Source organism: Anarhichas minor, unplaced genomic scaffold, assembly GCF_050575085.1.
Source record: "Anarhichas minor isolate MPS153535 unplaced genomic scaffold, ASM5057508v1 ptg000043l, whole genome shotgun sequence".
Taxonomy (NCBI): Eukaryota; Metazoa; Chordata; class Actinopteri; order Perciformes; family Anarhichadidae; genus Anarhichas; species Anarhichas minor.
The window spans coordinates 4,205,975-4,217,481 of NW_027466489.1; the positions used below are offsets into that span (position 1 = coordinate 4,205,975).

At 38.3% G+C, this 11,507-nt stretch overlaps 1 protein-coding gene across 1 annotated transcript; it reads left to right on the forward strand.

Moving 5' to 3' along the window:
* Window positions 1–6,736: 6,736 nt before the first annotated feature.
* Window positions 6,737–11,198, forward strand: oxtrb (oxytocin receptor b). The gene is made up of 2 exons (XM_076110632.1): window positions 6,737–7,658; window positions 10,936–11,198. The coding sequence occupies exons 1-2, from the start codon at window positions 6,737–6,739 to the stop codon at window positions 11,196–11,198; spliced, it is 1,185 nt and encodes a 394-aa protein (XP_075966747.1).
* Window positions 11,199–11,507: the final 309 nt, after the last annotated feature.

Genomic DNA, 11,507 nt, shown 5'->3' on the forward strand with positions numbered 1-11,507 from the left:
TGCAACAAGCGAGCAGCCAAGAAATGGCTCAATGATGCGCACATGAAGAAATATTGCGAACAATACAAATTTATTATTATTGGAGACTTTATTAACAAATCAAAGTAGTTTTTCCTTTATCAAGGTGAATTAATCCAAAACTTAACGACAACGTTTTCAGTTTAATCTGATTCAGTATTTTTGGGGAGATTTATCATATTGCAATTGGCTGCCCAAGGCCATTCTCCATGCACTGTACTTACCACATTTCAAGGAAGAGGGTACAGTTCCCCGTTCCTCTTTGCACCTCCAACACATCTTATCCCGGCTCAGCCCCATCTGGTATAATTGAATGGATGTAAAGTGAACTGTGTTTGACTTCATACTGGATATTGTTTAGTTAGCATTAGTGTGAGGAGAAACCAGTTACTTGAAGAATTACTCTAAATCCCAGGACATGACAGTTTGCATATTGTGTGTCATTTCAATGCACACTTCTTTTTTTCTTTTCTTTCTGTGCATCCTTGAAGTCCTTGGCTGACTGTGGCCAATTCCTCCACATGTTGTATCCTCTCTTAACTACTGTGTGATGTGATACTTTCCAAATGACACAAGGGCCATGTGTCAAAAGAGCCGTGATGCGTCAATGTTTACTGAGAAACTAAACCTGACACTTTTTGAACATTGCTTCATTCCAAGCCTATGTATTTTTTTTATCTTATCAAGTATTGTACCTTGGTGAGGGAAAGAAATAGTGAGAAGTTGCTGTGGTATATTACTTTCCTATGCAAGTAACAAGTCAGCCCTGCATAAGAACAACATGGGGGGGGGGGGGGGCATGTCTTCAGGTAATCGTGAGACACAAAATACAATTCAGGAAGTTCAGTTGGAGTGAAGGACTCATGAATTTGGGGGCTTATCTTATATTTTAAAACTCTTACAAAAGTTATCACTGTGGCAAAAATTAAACTTTTTGGAGTCATCTGGACTAGTGTCATTCGAGAGGGCTGCATTCATTCAAGCAGGACTGAAGTTGGTATGAACAGGGAGGGATCTGAGGACAAAGACAAATTGACTGGAATAAACAAATTGACTGGAATAAACAAATGACGTGTTTTGAGGATACATCTGCGGTTAATGTTAGAAAAGATAACTTGGAATGTTTTCTAAACCGTACAAACATTTGAGGGAAATCAAAGCACTTTTCCCACTGCTTTTAACTGGTAAAGAAATAATTCACCAGTATACCAAAGAATTATGAGCTCACACACAAGGCACACCTTTACAAAAGGCACATCACAGAAAGGAAGCATGCAAACCCTTTGCTGGGATGCTTGTCAATGATGTTCCGTTACTTGAGCTCAGCTGCAGATGTCACAGATGCTGAGAGTGTATGCTATCCTCTAAGAATAATGCCAGAGGCTAGTGGCATACACTGCTGTCTTATATATTCTTTGATGACTCAGCCTTTATCGCTGTTACTTTAAATTATGTCCATACGATGGAGCAGTTGTTTAAATCAATGAATCAATGAAACAATGAAAAAAGTAACACTTTTTAGCCCTAAAGTCAGTTGTCTTTGTTAGTATAGCTGTGCCACAATGACATGTTCTTAGTGTAAATAACTCTCAGTACTCCTGTCCTTTCTTTGGTTCTCATAGTTCATAATTTCATAGATTCCAAAGAAACATATGGTGAAAAGGACAATTATCCAAAATTACTGTAACAGACAATCAAAACACACCACAAACACAACCACTGCACCTTAAAGAGATTATGTACAAGATGAAACAGGCATTTTCTCTCCAATAGTCATTTGATTAGTGTATTAAATCAAACAACAAAGTTTAATAGGCAGGATAACCACACGTGTTATTCATAACATTAACATTTAGATGTCAGTTCCTTGGCCTTGGTAGCCTTATGTGCATGATGCCTCACTAGCAGGGCTCACTGGGACACTCTGGAGCAGCGTCATTAGTGATATTAACTATCAAGGATGATGTATTCCTCAATAGGCTGTTATTAGTATTATTGTCTGTTGTAACAATATAAAGGTCATCATGATTTATGTTGAGGGCATAGCTGCTGTGTCACACTTATGCAGGCAGAAGGACCCAAATGCAGGAGCATCAGGAAGACAGCAGGAACTGAAGATATTGCCATGTTGTGGATTTTTGCTACTTTATTGCTAATCAGCAATAGCAATTAAATATACTACTCAGTCATTGGCTTTCTATATAGTAATTCTGTGTCATGTCAAGGTATTTGTGTGAAACAAAATATCTTTCACCATATATTTTCCAGTTCTATGTCATAAAGTATGTGTCCTAGTCTGCTAGTGTAATGTAGCTGTGCTGCTATTGTTGGAGTTACAGTAAAATAACCACGAGTCTATGGCCGCATAACAAACTCATACAGACACTGTAAGAGCTACAGTATACAGTGAATGTCAGAATCAGAACCGTGTATTGCCAAGTTACACATACAAGGAATTTGACTTGGTAAATGGTGCACAACAATAAACAATGAACACAGTGCAATAATCGAGACATAATTGAAAAATTGAAAAATTGACAATATAATATAGTAAACAAACAAACAAACAGATAACAGTACGTTAAAACAAGTATATTATACAAGTGGCAAGTGTATTTTAATGTGGTGTTTGTTGTAAATTCTATTGAATCCATGTAACTGGTTATGTATAGATTAACAGTCAGAGTTTAGGTTATATATACACAATTCTTTGTAATGCAGCTCTGGGAGGTTTCTTACAAACGAAGTAAAGAATGTGTGTGTTTTAGATATTTTGTTATTGTGCAGAAGTAAACAAAACATTTGGTCTTTTAAGTTTGGGCCAATTTATTGTGTACAGGTCTGGTTATTTTCAAATACTCTGTGTCAGTGAGTATCGTGTGTGGCAAATAGACCAGACGCAGAGGAAAGCCTGGCAAGTAAACAGTCAGTTATAAATGTCATAATATTTGCAAAGAGGGGATCTTTTTAAAAATCCCCAATGAGTTTCTTTGAAATAATTATTGTGGGAATGGTAAGACCTTCTGAGCTACTTTCTTTTGATCAATATTTTGGGAAAAGTCAAAGTCAGCATAATATTGTCGAACAGATAAGGCAGATAGTTACTTCCTACAATTACTATGAAAAGTGCCATTATGCTGACAGCGGGCTGCAGTGTTATAGCCACTAAAATAGAGGCAGGTTTATTTTTAAGGAAAGGCTTCTAATGAATACCAAACCCTAACGTGAGAGGATCCAGGAGCTGAAACAGAGATGATATTATTCAAAGGTTTTCAAATTATTCCCTGTTTTCAACTTCTCTCAATGAAATGTTCCGTTGAATTTTATCTCATGATGGTATTCATTATTACGTCATAAAAGTCCAAATGTTTCTCATAAGGTGATGTTATGGTTTCATAACCGAGACCTTCTTTGCTATGAGTTTACATAACTTGTTTATGACCACACTGTTAGATCATCTTACAAATCAGCTGTTGCCCTTGAGTACACAACAGCATGCAGTATGCAACATTATGAGCAACACAGTCTGTGTTGTTCATACTTCTTACTGTGAGTCTAGGGTCCTAATTAAACGTGACATTTTCTGCTCAGGGTTAGGGTTATTTCAAATGAGTGATTGTAATTTTATCGGAGCTCAGTAAGAAAAGTACACAAATCGAGATATAGCAACAATGCATCAAAATGAGATGACAGTTGCTTGTTTGCGTTGCCAAGTCAAGGCCAATGAAATCTGATCAAACCACACCGAGACGGTCTTGATGAACAAATTAATGTGTCTTGTGTGAAAAACATTAAATAATACGATACAAGTTTTCCAGTCATTTTAAACCTCCATCAAAGTGTTTTTTAATGAAATGTTTGATGATATATTGAACAAAATGTCTATTTTATCAACCAGAACTTACATATGAAAGGTCTAACAGTTTACCCCCCTTACATTGATTCAGGAAAATAATGCATGTCAACTACCAGTCTTATATATACCGCAATATTAATATAAATTATCTTTTTACTTTTCTATTTGCTGAAAAAGGGGCCTGCAAAGTCAGTAAATTATTATCCTTCATTCTGATCTTTGTATGTGTCACTGGTGGCTTTTCAAAAAGACAGTGTCACCTTATCTGCAGTCGTACGTTTTTCACTCTTTGATCACTAATTGAATCTTTAGTCCCACACGTCCTGGTTATGTCCCACAGGTCTACTCGACTGAGAATCACCTGAAAGGCTTCCACATCTGTGCCCAAGCCATCTCAACTTCATCTTGACTCCAGCAGGTCAACTTTCTTTTATTTTTAGGGAACATATGGAAATAACTTCATCAAACTGTGCCACTTAATTGAAAAAGACAGTAATTGCCAAGACTTGTAACAAGACACTTTTCAGTAATCACTTTTGCGTAGCCAATCAAAGATGATTTAATTTGGTATTAAAATGCTTCCACCTGGGGATGAGTGTTTCATAAGCAAAGTAAAACTATTTCAATTGAGCAAATAGTTTCATTTGAGAGCCAGGACCGAGACAGTCTCTCAGTTTAAAGGTCATGTGGTATGAATTACAAGGTGTTACTGTAGTTATATTATCTGAGCCACAGATGGATAGCTGATGGCTACAGCCCAGGATATCAGTGGGTTGTGCACTCAATTATTCACTGTGGACATCAAGATCACTGCTGTTGGTGCACAGACACAGACTTGTACTGGATGTTACATGGAATTCAACAAAAGAGACCTATTTATCTGCCCTTGTGTCTGGTCAGATTGTATCTAGCACAAATCCAACAAGGCATCAACAAGGGCTATTCAGCTGAACAAATGGCTGCCAATACAGCACCTGCAAGTGTTCAACTGAGTGTGAATACACCAAAAGGAACAAACATTATATACTGTACATGTGATGTTCACATGTTCATGTTATGATTGAGAACAATAATCCATAAACATAATGTTACTCAAGCAAAAGCAAAAGTCACCTGCCTCTATGTTGCTGAGCATAATAAGAAATAGGTTAACATTTAATGAGGAGATATTATAATAATGATTTATTTACATTATGTCACTTTCAGAAACATATGCAGGGAAGGGTCTTTATTCTGTTCAGAAGGCAAGTACGATCAGGTTATTGTGAAAATGTTATGAAAAACAATGAAATGATTACTTTAGATTGAGTGAATAAATAAAGAGTTTAATTCAAAAGCAATATATCTGACATTTAAACAAAAATTAACATTTTGGATGGCTGTTTTAGTTTTTTGAATGATATTTGTGGTGGAAAATTTCTAGGTTAATCGGGAGGAGAGAGTTTATGTTCTCAAATCAATAATGAAGTCACCAGAAGATTCAAAGTTGTCTTTTTCCGTTTATTCTCTTGCGCAAGAGGGAAGAAAGCACAGCAACCACGTATTCAGTAGACTGCGTGAAACCTTCTTCGACGAAATGCAATATTCAACATCATTTATGCATACAAAAGTTCACGCCTTTACAACTTCAGATAATGCGTCAAAAGGGGAGTAAAAGTATTTCAGACAAAGGATGTCTGTTAGTCAAGGTCTCTCTGTGTCTCCGTCTTACCAACAAAGAAACAGTGTACAAGATAACAGATAACAAGACACCTGGATACTAAACTAATTAAAATCATCTCCTGACTTCCTCACATCCAGTAGTACATTCTTTAAAACTTTCACATGATACTATAACATAACCTAACTTATATACGTGGTCAAGATATCTGTATTACAATCTATACTATAACATAATTTCCCATTACATTTTGCTTCAATGTACTGCATGGGCCTGAAAAAGAGGTGACTATTTTGAATAAGTATTCAATTTACTCTGGGATTCCTCTCTTCATGACTTACGGGGAGCTTTTTGACTCCACCTGTAATGATCCAATGCATACAAAGAACCTGTTTACAGCACAGCATCACAGTCTTATATTCAACAAAAGCACTGTTCCAGATAACGTAATTTCCATTGGGGGCTTTCTTTGGAGAACAAGTGACCCTTTAAAACTCTGTAGGTTCAGAGTGGAATTTTCCTTCTTTTGAATCACTTCAAAGAATGTAGATGCTAAACGTATTGACTCACAATACAAGATAGCATCGCCCGAATGTTGTTAAGGGACATTTGATTTTACAAAACACTCGCTCCTCAAAGTCAAAACCTAAACTCAATGTGCAGGGAGCAAGACACAGGGAGGGAGAGGGAGAGAGAAAGAGAGAGTCTGCTCATACTCAAGCCAGACAGTTTCCTTTAGAAGAAAAAAAGATGAGGGGAGGGGGTTACTGACATTAGTAGGACATCCTTTGGAGCTTCTACAAACCAGATAACAATCTGTGCGCAGAAAGTGGTGAGGACTGCGGTGCTCCAGGATCCCAAAATGACCGTGCAAAGGATCTCTAGAAAGGTAGGCTTTGCTTTTAACAAAATCACTTGTGTGTGGTTATGAGGTCATATTATTTTTGTAATGGTAAATAGTTTTGTAATAGTTAATTAAGAGGCTTGGATTTTCAATAAGTGTTACAATATGTTCCTCTGCAGAGAGAGCGCTGACTTTTGGATTATACTGCAATTTAACCTGAGGGAAACTCACAAAACCAACCTTAACAGAGTGAGCTGGCAGTAAACTGCGAAGGGAAAGTACACTACCAGCGGATAGCGGTGCTATTCTTTTTTGTGATGTGATCGCTGACCGCGCTGAAGTGGCCCTTTTGCGCACGATGGAGGCCTTTTTACGCGAGCAGAATAGTTGGGAGCCGAATGTTTCCTGGAGCAACTCAATGACAAATTACAGCAATTTAGGAAACACCACAGTGAATCCTTTGAAACGAAATGAAGAAGTGGCCAAAGTTGAAGTTACCGTCCTGGTCCTGGTGCTGCTGCTCGCTCTGACCGGCAACCTGTGCGTCCTGTGGGCCATCCCCACCACCAAGCACAGCCAGTCTCGGATGTATTACTTCATGAAGCACCTGAGCATCGCAGACCTTGTCGTTGCAATCTTTCAGGTCTTACCACAACTCATTTGGGATATCACATTTCGCTTCTACGGGCCTGATTTGTTGTGCAGGCTGGTCAAATACCTCCAGGTCGTGGGTATGTTTGCATCTACCTACATGCTTGTCTTGATGTCCATCGACAGGTGCTTAGCAATCTGCCAGCCACTTCGTTCCATGCACAAGAGAAAGGATCGCTTCTATGTGGTCGCTTCGTGGATGCTCAGTCTGATATTCAGCACACCTCAAGCGTGCATATTTTCTCTGAGGGATGTCGGTAACGGTGTGTATGACTGCTGGGGAGACTTCATACAGCCATGGGGAGCCAAAGCATACATCACATGGATGAGTCTCAGCATTTACATTTTCCCTGTGGCAATTTTAAGCATCTGCTATGGTTTGATTTGTTTTAAAATATGGCAGAATTTCAATTTGAAAACCAGAAAGGACCACTTCGTGGCTCTCACTCAGAGGCCCTCCAAAGGCGCGCAACCCCTCTGTCGTGTGAGCAGCGTGAGGCTCATTTCAAAAGCAAAGATCCGCACAGTGAAAATGACATTTGTTGTGGTCCTTGCCTACATTGTGTGCTGGACTCCCTTCTTCTTTGTCCAGATGTGGTCTGCATGGGATCCTGCTGCACCAAGAGAAGGTAAAGGCATGCTCCGTGTTTTATTCTTTTCTTTACCAATACAGATGCAGTTCTTGATTTAATGAAGATATTACCCACCTACAGCGGTGTGCCAAGTACTCAGTGACATGAGAAGTTATCTTTATACAAGATTAATATCGGTAAATGTATTGCCCATAAACCATATGATGCAAATCTGTTTCTCTACAATATTTCAGTGTCTCACGCATGCAAATATCCACTTCAGAAAATATCTCTGGGAATTGAGAAACAATCCACTTCACTTCCAAGGCAGCACAATAGACTTGAGTGAGCACAGATGAATGGGAGTGTCATTTACAGTGGTTATCAGTTCAGAGACAGTCCTCGGAGCCACTGGGAGAGTAAATGTACCAGGACATCAAAGAGTTTCACTCTCTTTTCCCAGTGGTGGTTTACGTAATTTCCATTTAACTGCACAGTTTGTTCTGATTTACCCCTCATATCTTTTGAGTTTGCCATTAAAGGGGACAAGAGCAGAGGAGCAGATATGCTCCGTAACCTTTCAAGTGGTGTTATCGGAGCAAAATTGCATAAGTGTTCATTCAGAGCAGTCAGAGATTAAGATATTTCTTAAATAGGCCAGATTTAGCCAAGCTAATCCATAGGCTGCTTCAAAATAGTTTTGTACAAATTAAGAAAATAAACACATTAAAACCAAGAATGCATGCAGAAGTGGATGTTGTCATAGGGACCCTCATATTGTTTGGATGGACTCAACCACTATGCTTTAATCTTAGGCTATTTATGTTTGTGAATGTCAAACATGTTATTTTGCAAAAAAGTTCCAAAGCCATGCTTAACATGTCATTGCAATAAAATGTCTTTTCATTTCACATTCTTACTGAAATAGAAATGTTGAACTATGAAATAGTGAACTCCTTGTAGCTGTCTTGTGAAAAACTTGTATTTCCCAAATGTCAGCTTCTCATAAACTAAGTAAAATGCCCTGTTTCATATTTTTGGCAATGCATATCTAAACATTTAGATAAACCACTGTTTCTTTTGTGTGTTTTTTTTTTTGGGGGGGGGGGGTATTCAGCGGAAGAAGGAGAATCATCTGATAAACTGTTAAAGGAAAATTCTTCAGTTGAAAGCTTTGAAATCACAAAATTTGGAGAAAAGTTGTTTTCATTAGACTAATAAATTGGTTTCTGAATCATTGTTTAATGTACCCTTTATTACTGACAGTCATTACAATGTTGCTGAATTTCATAGTATCGAACAATTGCACACTAAAATGTAAATGTAAAAGATAAGAACAAATAATTGAAATAAACAAGAAGCAACAAATTGGAGAAAGAGGAAGAGAAGGAAAGACGGTATCAATTTGAAATATCTCAATATGATTTAATGATTTGGAGTTTCATGTAAAGTGAACTGATTGAAAATGTAAATGTTGTTATGGATACAATTTGTTTTGTCCCTACCCAGTAAAGATAATTCAAATGTTGCAGACGTTTTGCTTATCTTTACTTTATTGCATTCTCTTAATGTCACTCAGGTTAAGACTCCATGTAGGTGAGTTTTCCTATTGCTGAGGGCTGCTCAAAGGAGAAGCTTCATTTTTGCACTCATGGAATGTTTGTTTAACTTTTTATACTCAGAGTTATCTTTGTGCGTATTCTTTATCAAACTAATTATGGCAATATCCCCACAGTCCTCCTTTTGAAATCAACATCACCCTATTTCCATTTTTCCAACATCAATCTCAGAAGAGCTGCACTTACAATTACAGAAAAGCAGCCAAGATGAATGTTTTTCTTTCACTTCTGGCAGCACAAGAAAGTGGTGAATGTACTTTAAGTCAAAGTGAACTATACCAGAGCAAAAATAAAAAAGTTTCATCTGTCAGTCATTTGGTAACCCATAAGAGAACTGTGCTCCTCATACCACCAATATATCATAACTCTGGACGGGGTTTAACTTATCTGTTGAACACTGATAAGTTTTGACATGCCATTTGGTCACAATAAAGCAAAGTACCTAGAGTCAGAGGACCATGAACAGAACAGGTTCAGCAGTTCACTTGAGGAGAGAAGAGGACAACACACACTAAATCTCTCACCCTATTAAGGATTAGAGAACAAAAAGACATGGAAGTCTTCCAATAGGTGGCTCCATCAATGCGCTCTGTGCCTCTATAGATAAGAAATTGAATCACTTAAATTAATGAGAAAAGTCTGGTATAATTTTCCATCCTGGATAAATGAAGCAATTTATCATATTTGTGTCAGGCAGCTTAAAATCATATTTGTGTGGGATCGATCAACCTTCCATATTTTTTCAGGGATAATCCCAAATGTTTTTTGTGTTGTCTGATATGCTTCAGCATGTCAGTTCATATTTTTCTCTGTAAACGATGTGCAATGCAAGAGCAGCTGGCGTGCACAAGGACTGATATTTAGAAGAAATGAAATCCAGAGTCCAAAGCTGTCCAGTTGAGGTGTTTGGCTTGTGGCATCTTATTGTTTAATGTTATGTTAATATACATTTTTAACAAGAGCTTATAGCCATGCTAGTGGCTTAGCCTGTTAGCACGCTAACATATGCTAATTACCACTACACATTAAATGCAGCCGAGGCTAGGGTTATAAACCAAAATATTGGACAAATTAAAATATTGACCTGATGATGGTGCTATAGATGAAAAGTTAGGGGTTCAAAGTTATTGTTATTCGTCCTCAGATCATGAATGTCCAAACGGATCCAATATTTGTTGAGACCATTCCTACAGCTATAATGCTGTCTAAAACTCTTAAAAGTGCAAGCATACACGTACACACGCACACACTTACTGAATTTGGACTGAAGCCCACAGGTGATTACATCTTACTGGAATGGAAAAAAAAACATTCTACTTTAGAGGCTCTTTAAAGATCCATCATTTACTTTTCGGAATTGCTAATCCCATTCAGGGTAGGAGGGGGTTAGAGCCTATCCCAGCATGCACTGGGTGAGACGCAGAGTGCACCCTGGCCATATTGTCATACACAAGGGTTATTTAAAGGATAAGGTTGGAAATACTATATGCTTTTTCCCCTTGTCAACATATCGCATGAAAAGACCAAAATTCACATTATAGTCCAAATCTTGTATTTTTGTGGGACGATTTTCAGCCTTGGATTTAGTGTATTAATGAGAAAATATAGTGTACGTGGGATTGACTCAAAATAAACTACACTCAAAGATTTACACTGTAAGAATTAATATTCACCAAAAATATCAATCGCATGATCTTCTCTGTCTCTCTCCTTAGACATGGCATTCATCATCGCCATGTTGCTGGCCAGTCTCAACAGCTGCTGTAACCCCTGGATCTACATGTTCTTTGCTGGTCACCTGTTTCATGACCTGATGCAGTGCTTCTCCTGTTGCTGTAGACAGTACCTGCCAGCCTCCTCCTGCAGCTGTGATCGACAGTGCAGGCACCAGAGCAAGTCCTCCGCTTGCGTCATCAACAACACCAGCAGCCAGAGGAGCCTCACACACACATCCAGCACAGGGGGACTGGGACACTGAAGAGCCAGCTGATAACCATCCAAGCTTCCTGTAGTCGTGCAATCCGGCTATCATGCAAATCCCCCATTTCAGGCATTTAATCATCTGCAGCGGCACTGCAGTGGCCATAGCTACTTTTCTTTTCTTTTCTTTTTTTTCTTGGGTTAGAGAAACAATATAAAACTCCTGTGCAGATCTTCACTGATGCCCTTGGATTTCTCAAAACACCACTTTCATTTTGGACTCCCTGCACCTGCAAATCATTTATCTTACCCTGTCGGCTTGAGTATTTCAAGATGTATCCTGTCAATGAGCATTTTAAAAGTTGTT

Bases quoted from the DNA above. Each gene is read 5' to 3' on its own strand.
- oxtrb (XM_076110632.1), top strand. From the start codon at position 6,737: ATGGAGGCCTTTTTACGCGAGCAGAATAGTTGGGAGCCGAATGTTTCC. The intron at 7,659-10,935 runs GTAAAGGCATGC...CTCTCTCCTTAG, and splicing joins TCCTGCTGCACCAAGAGAAG to ACATGGCATTCATCATCGCC.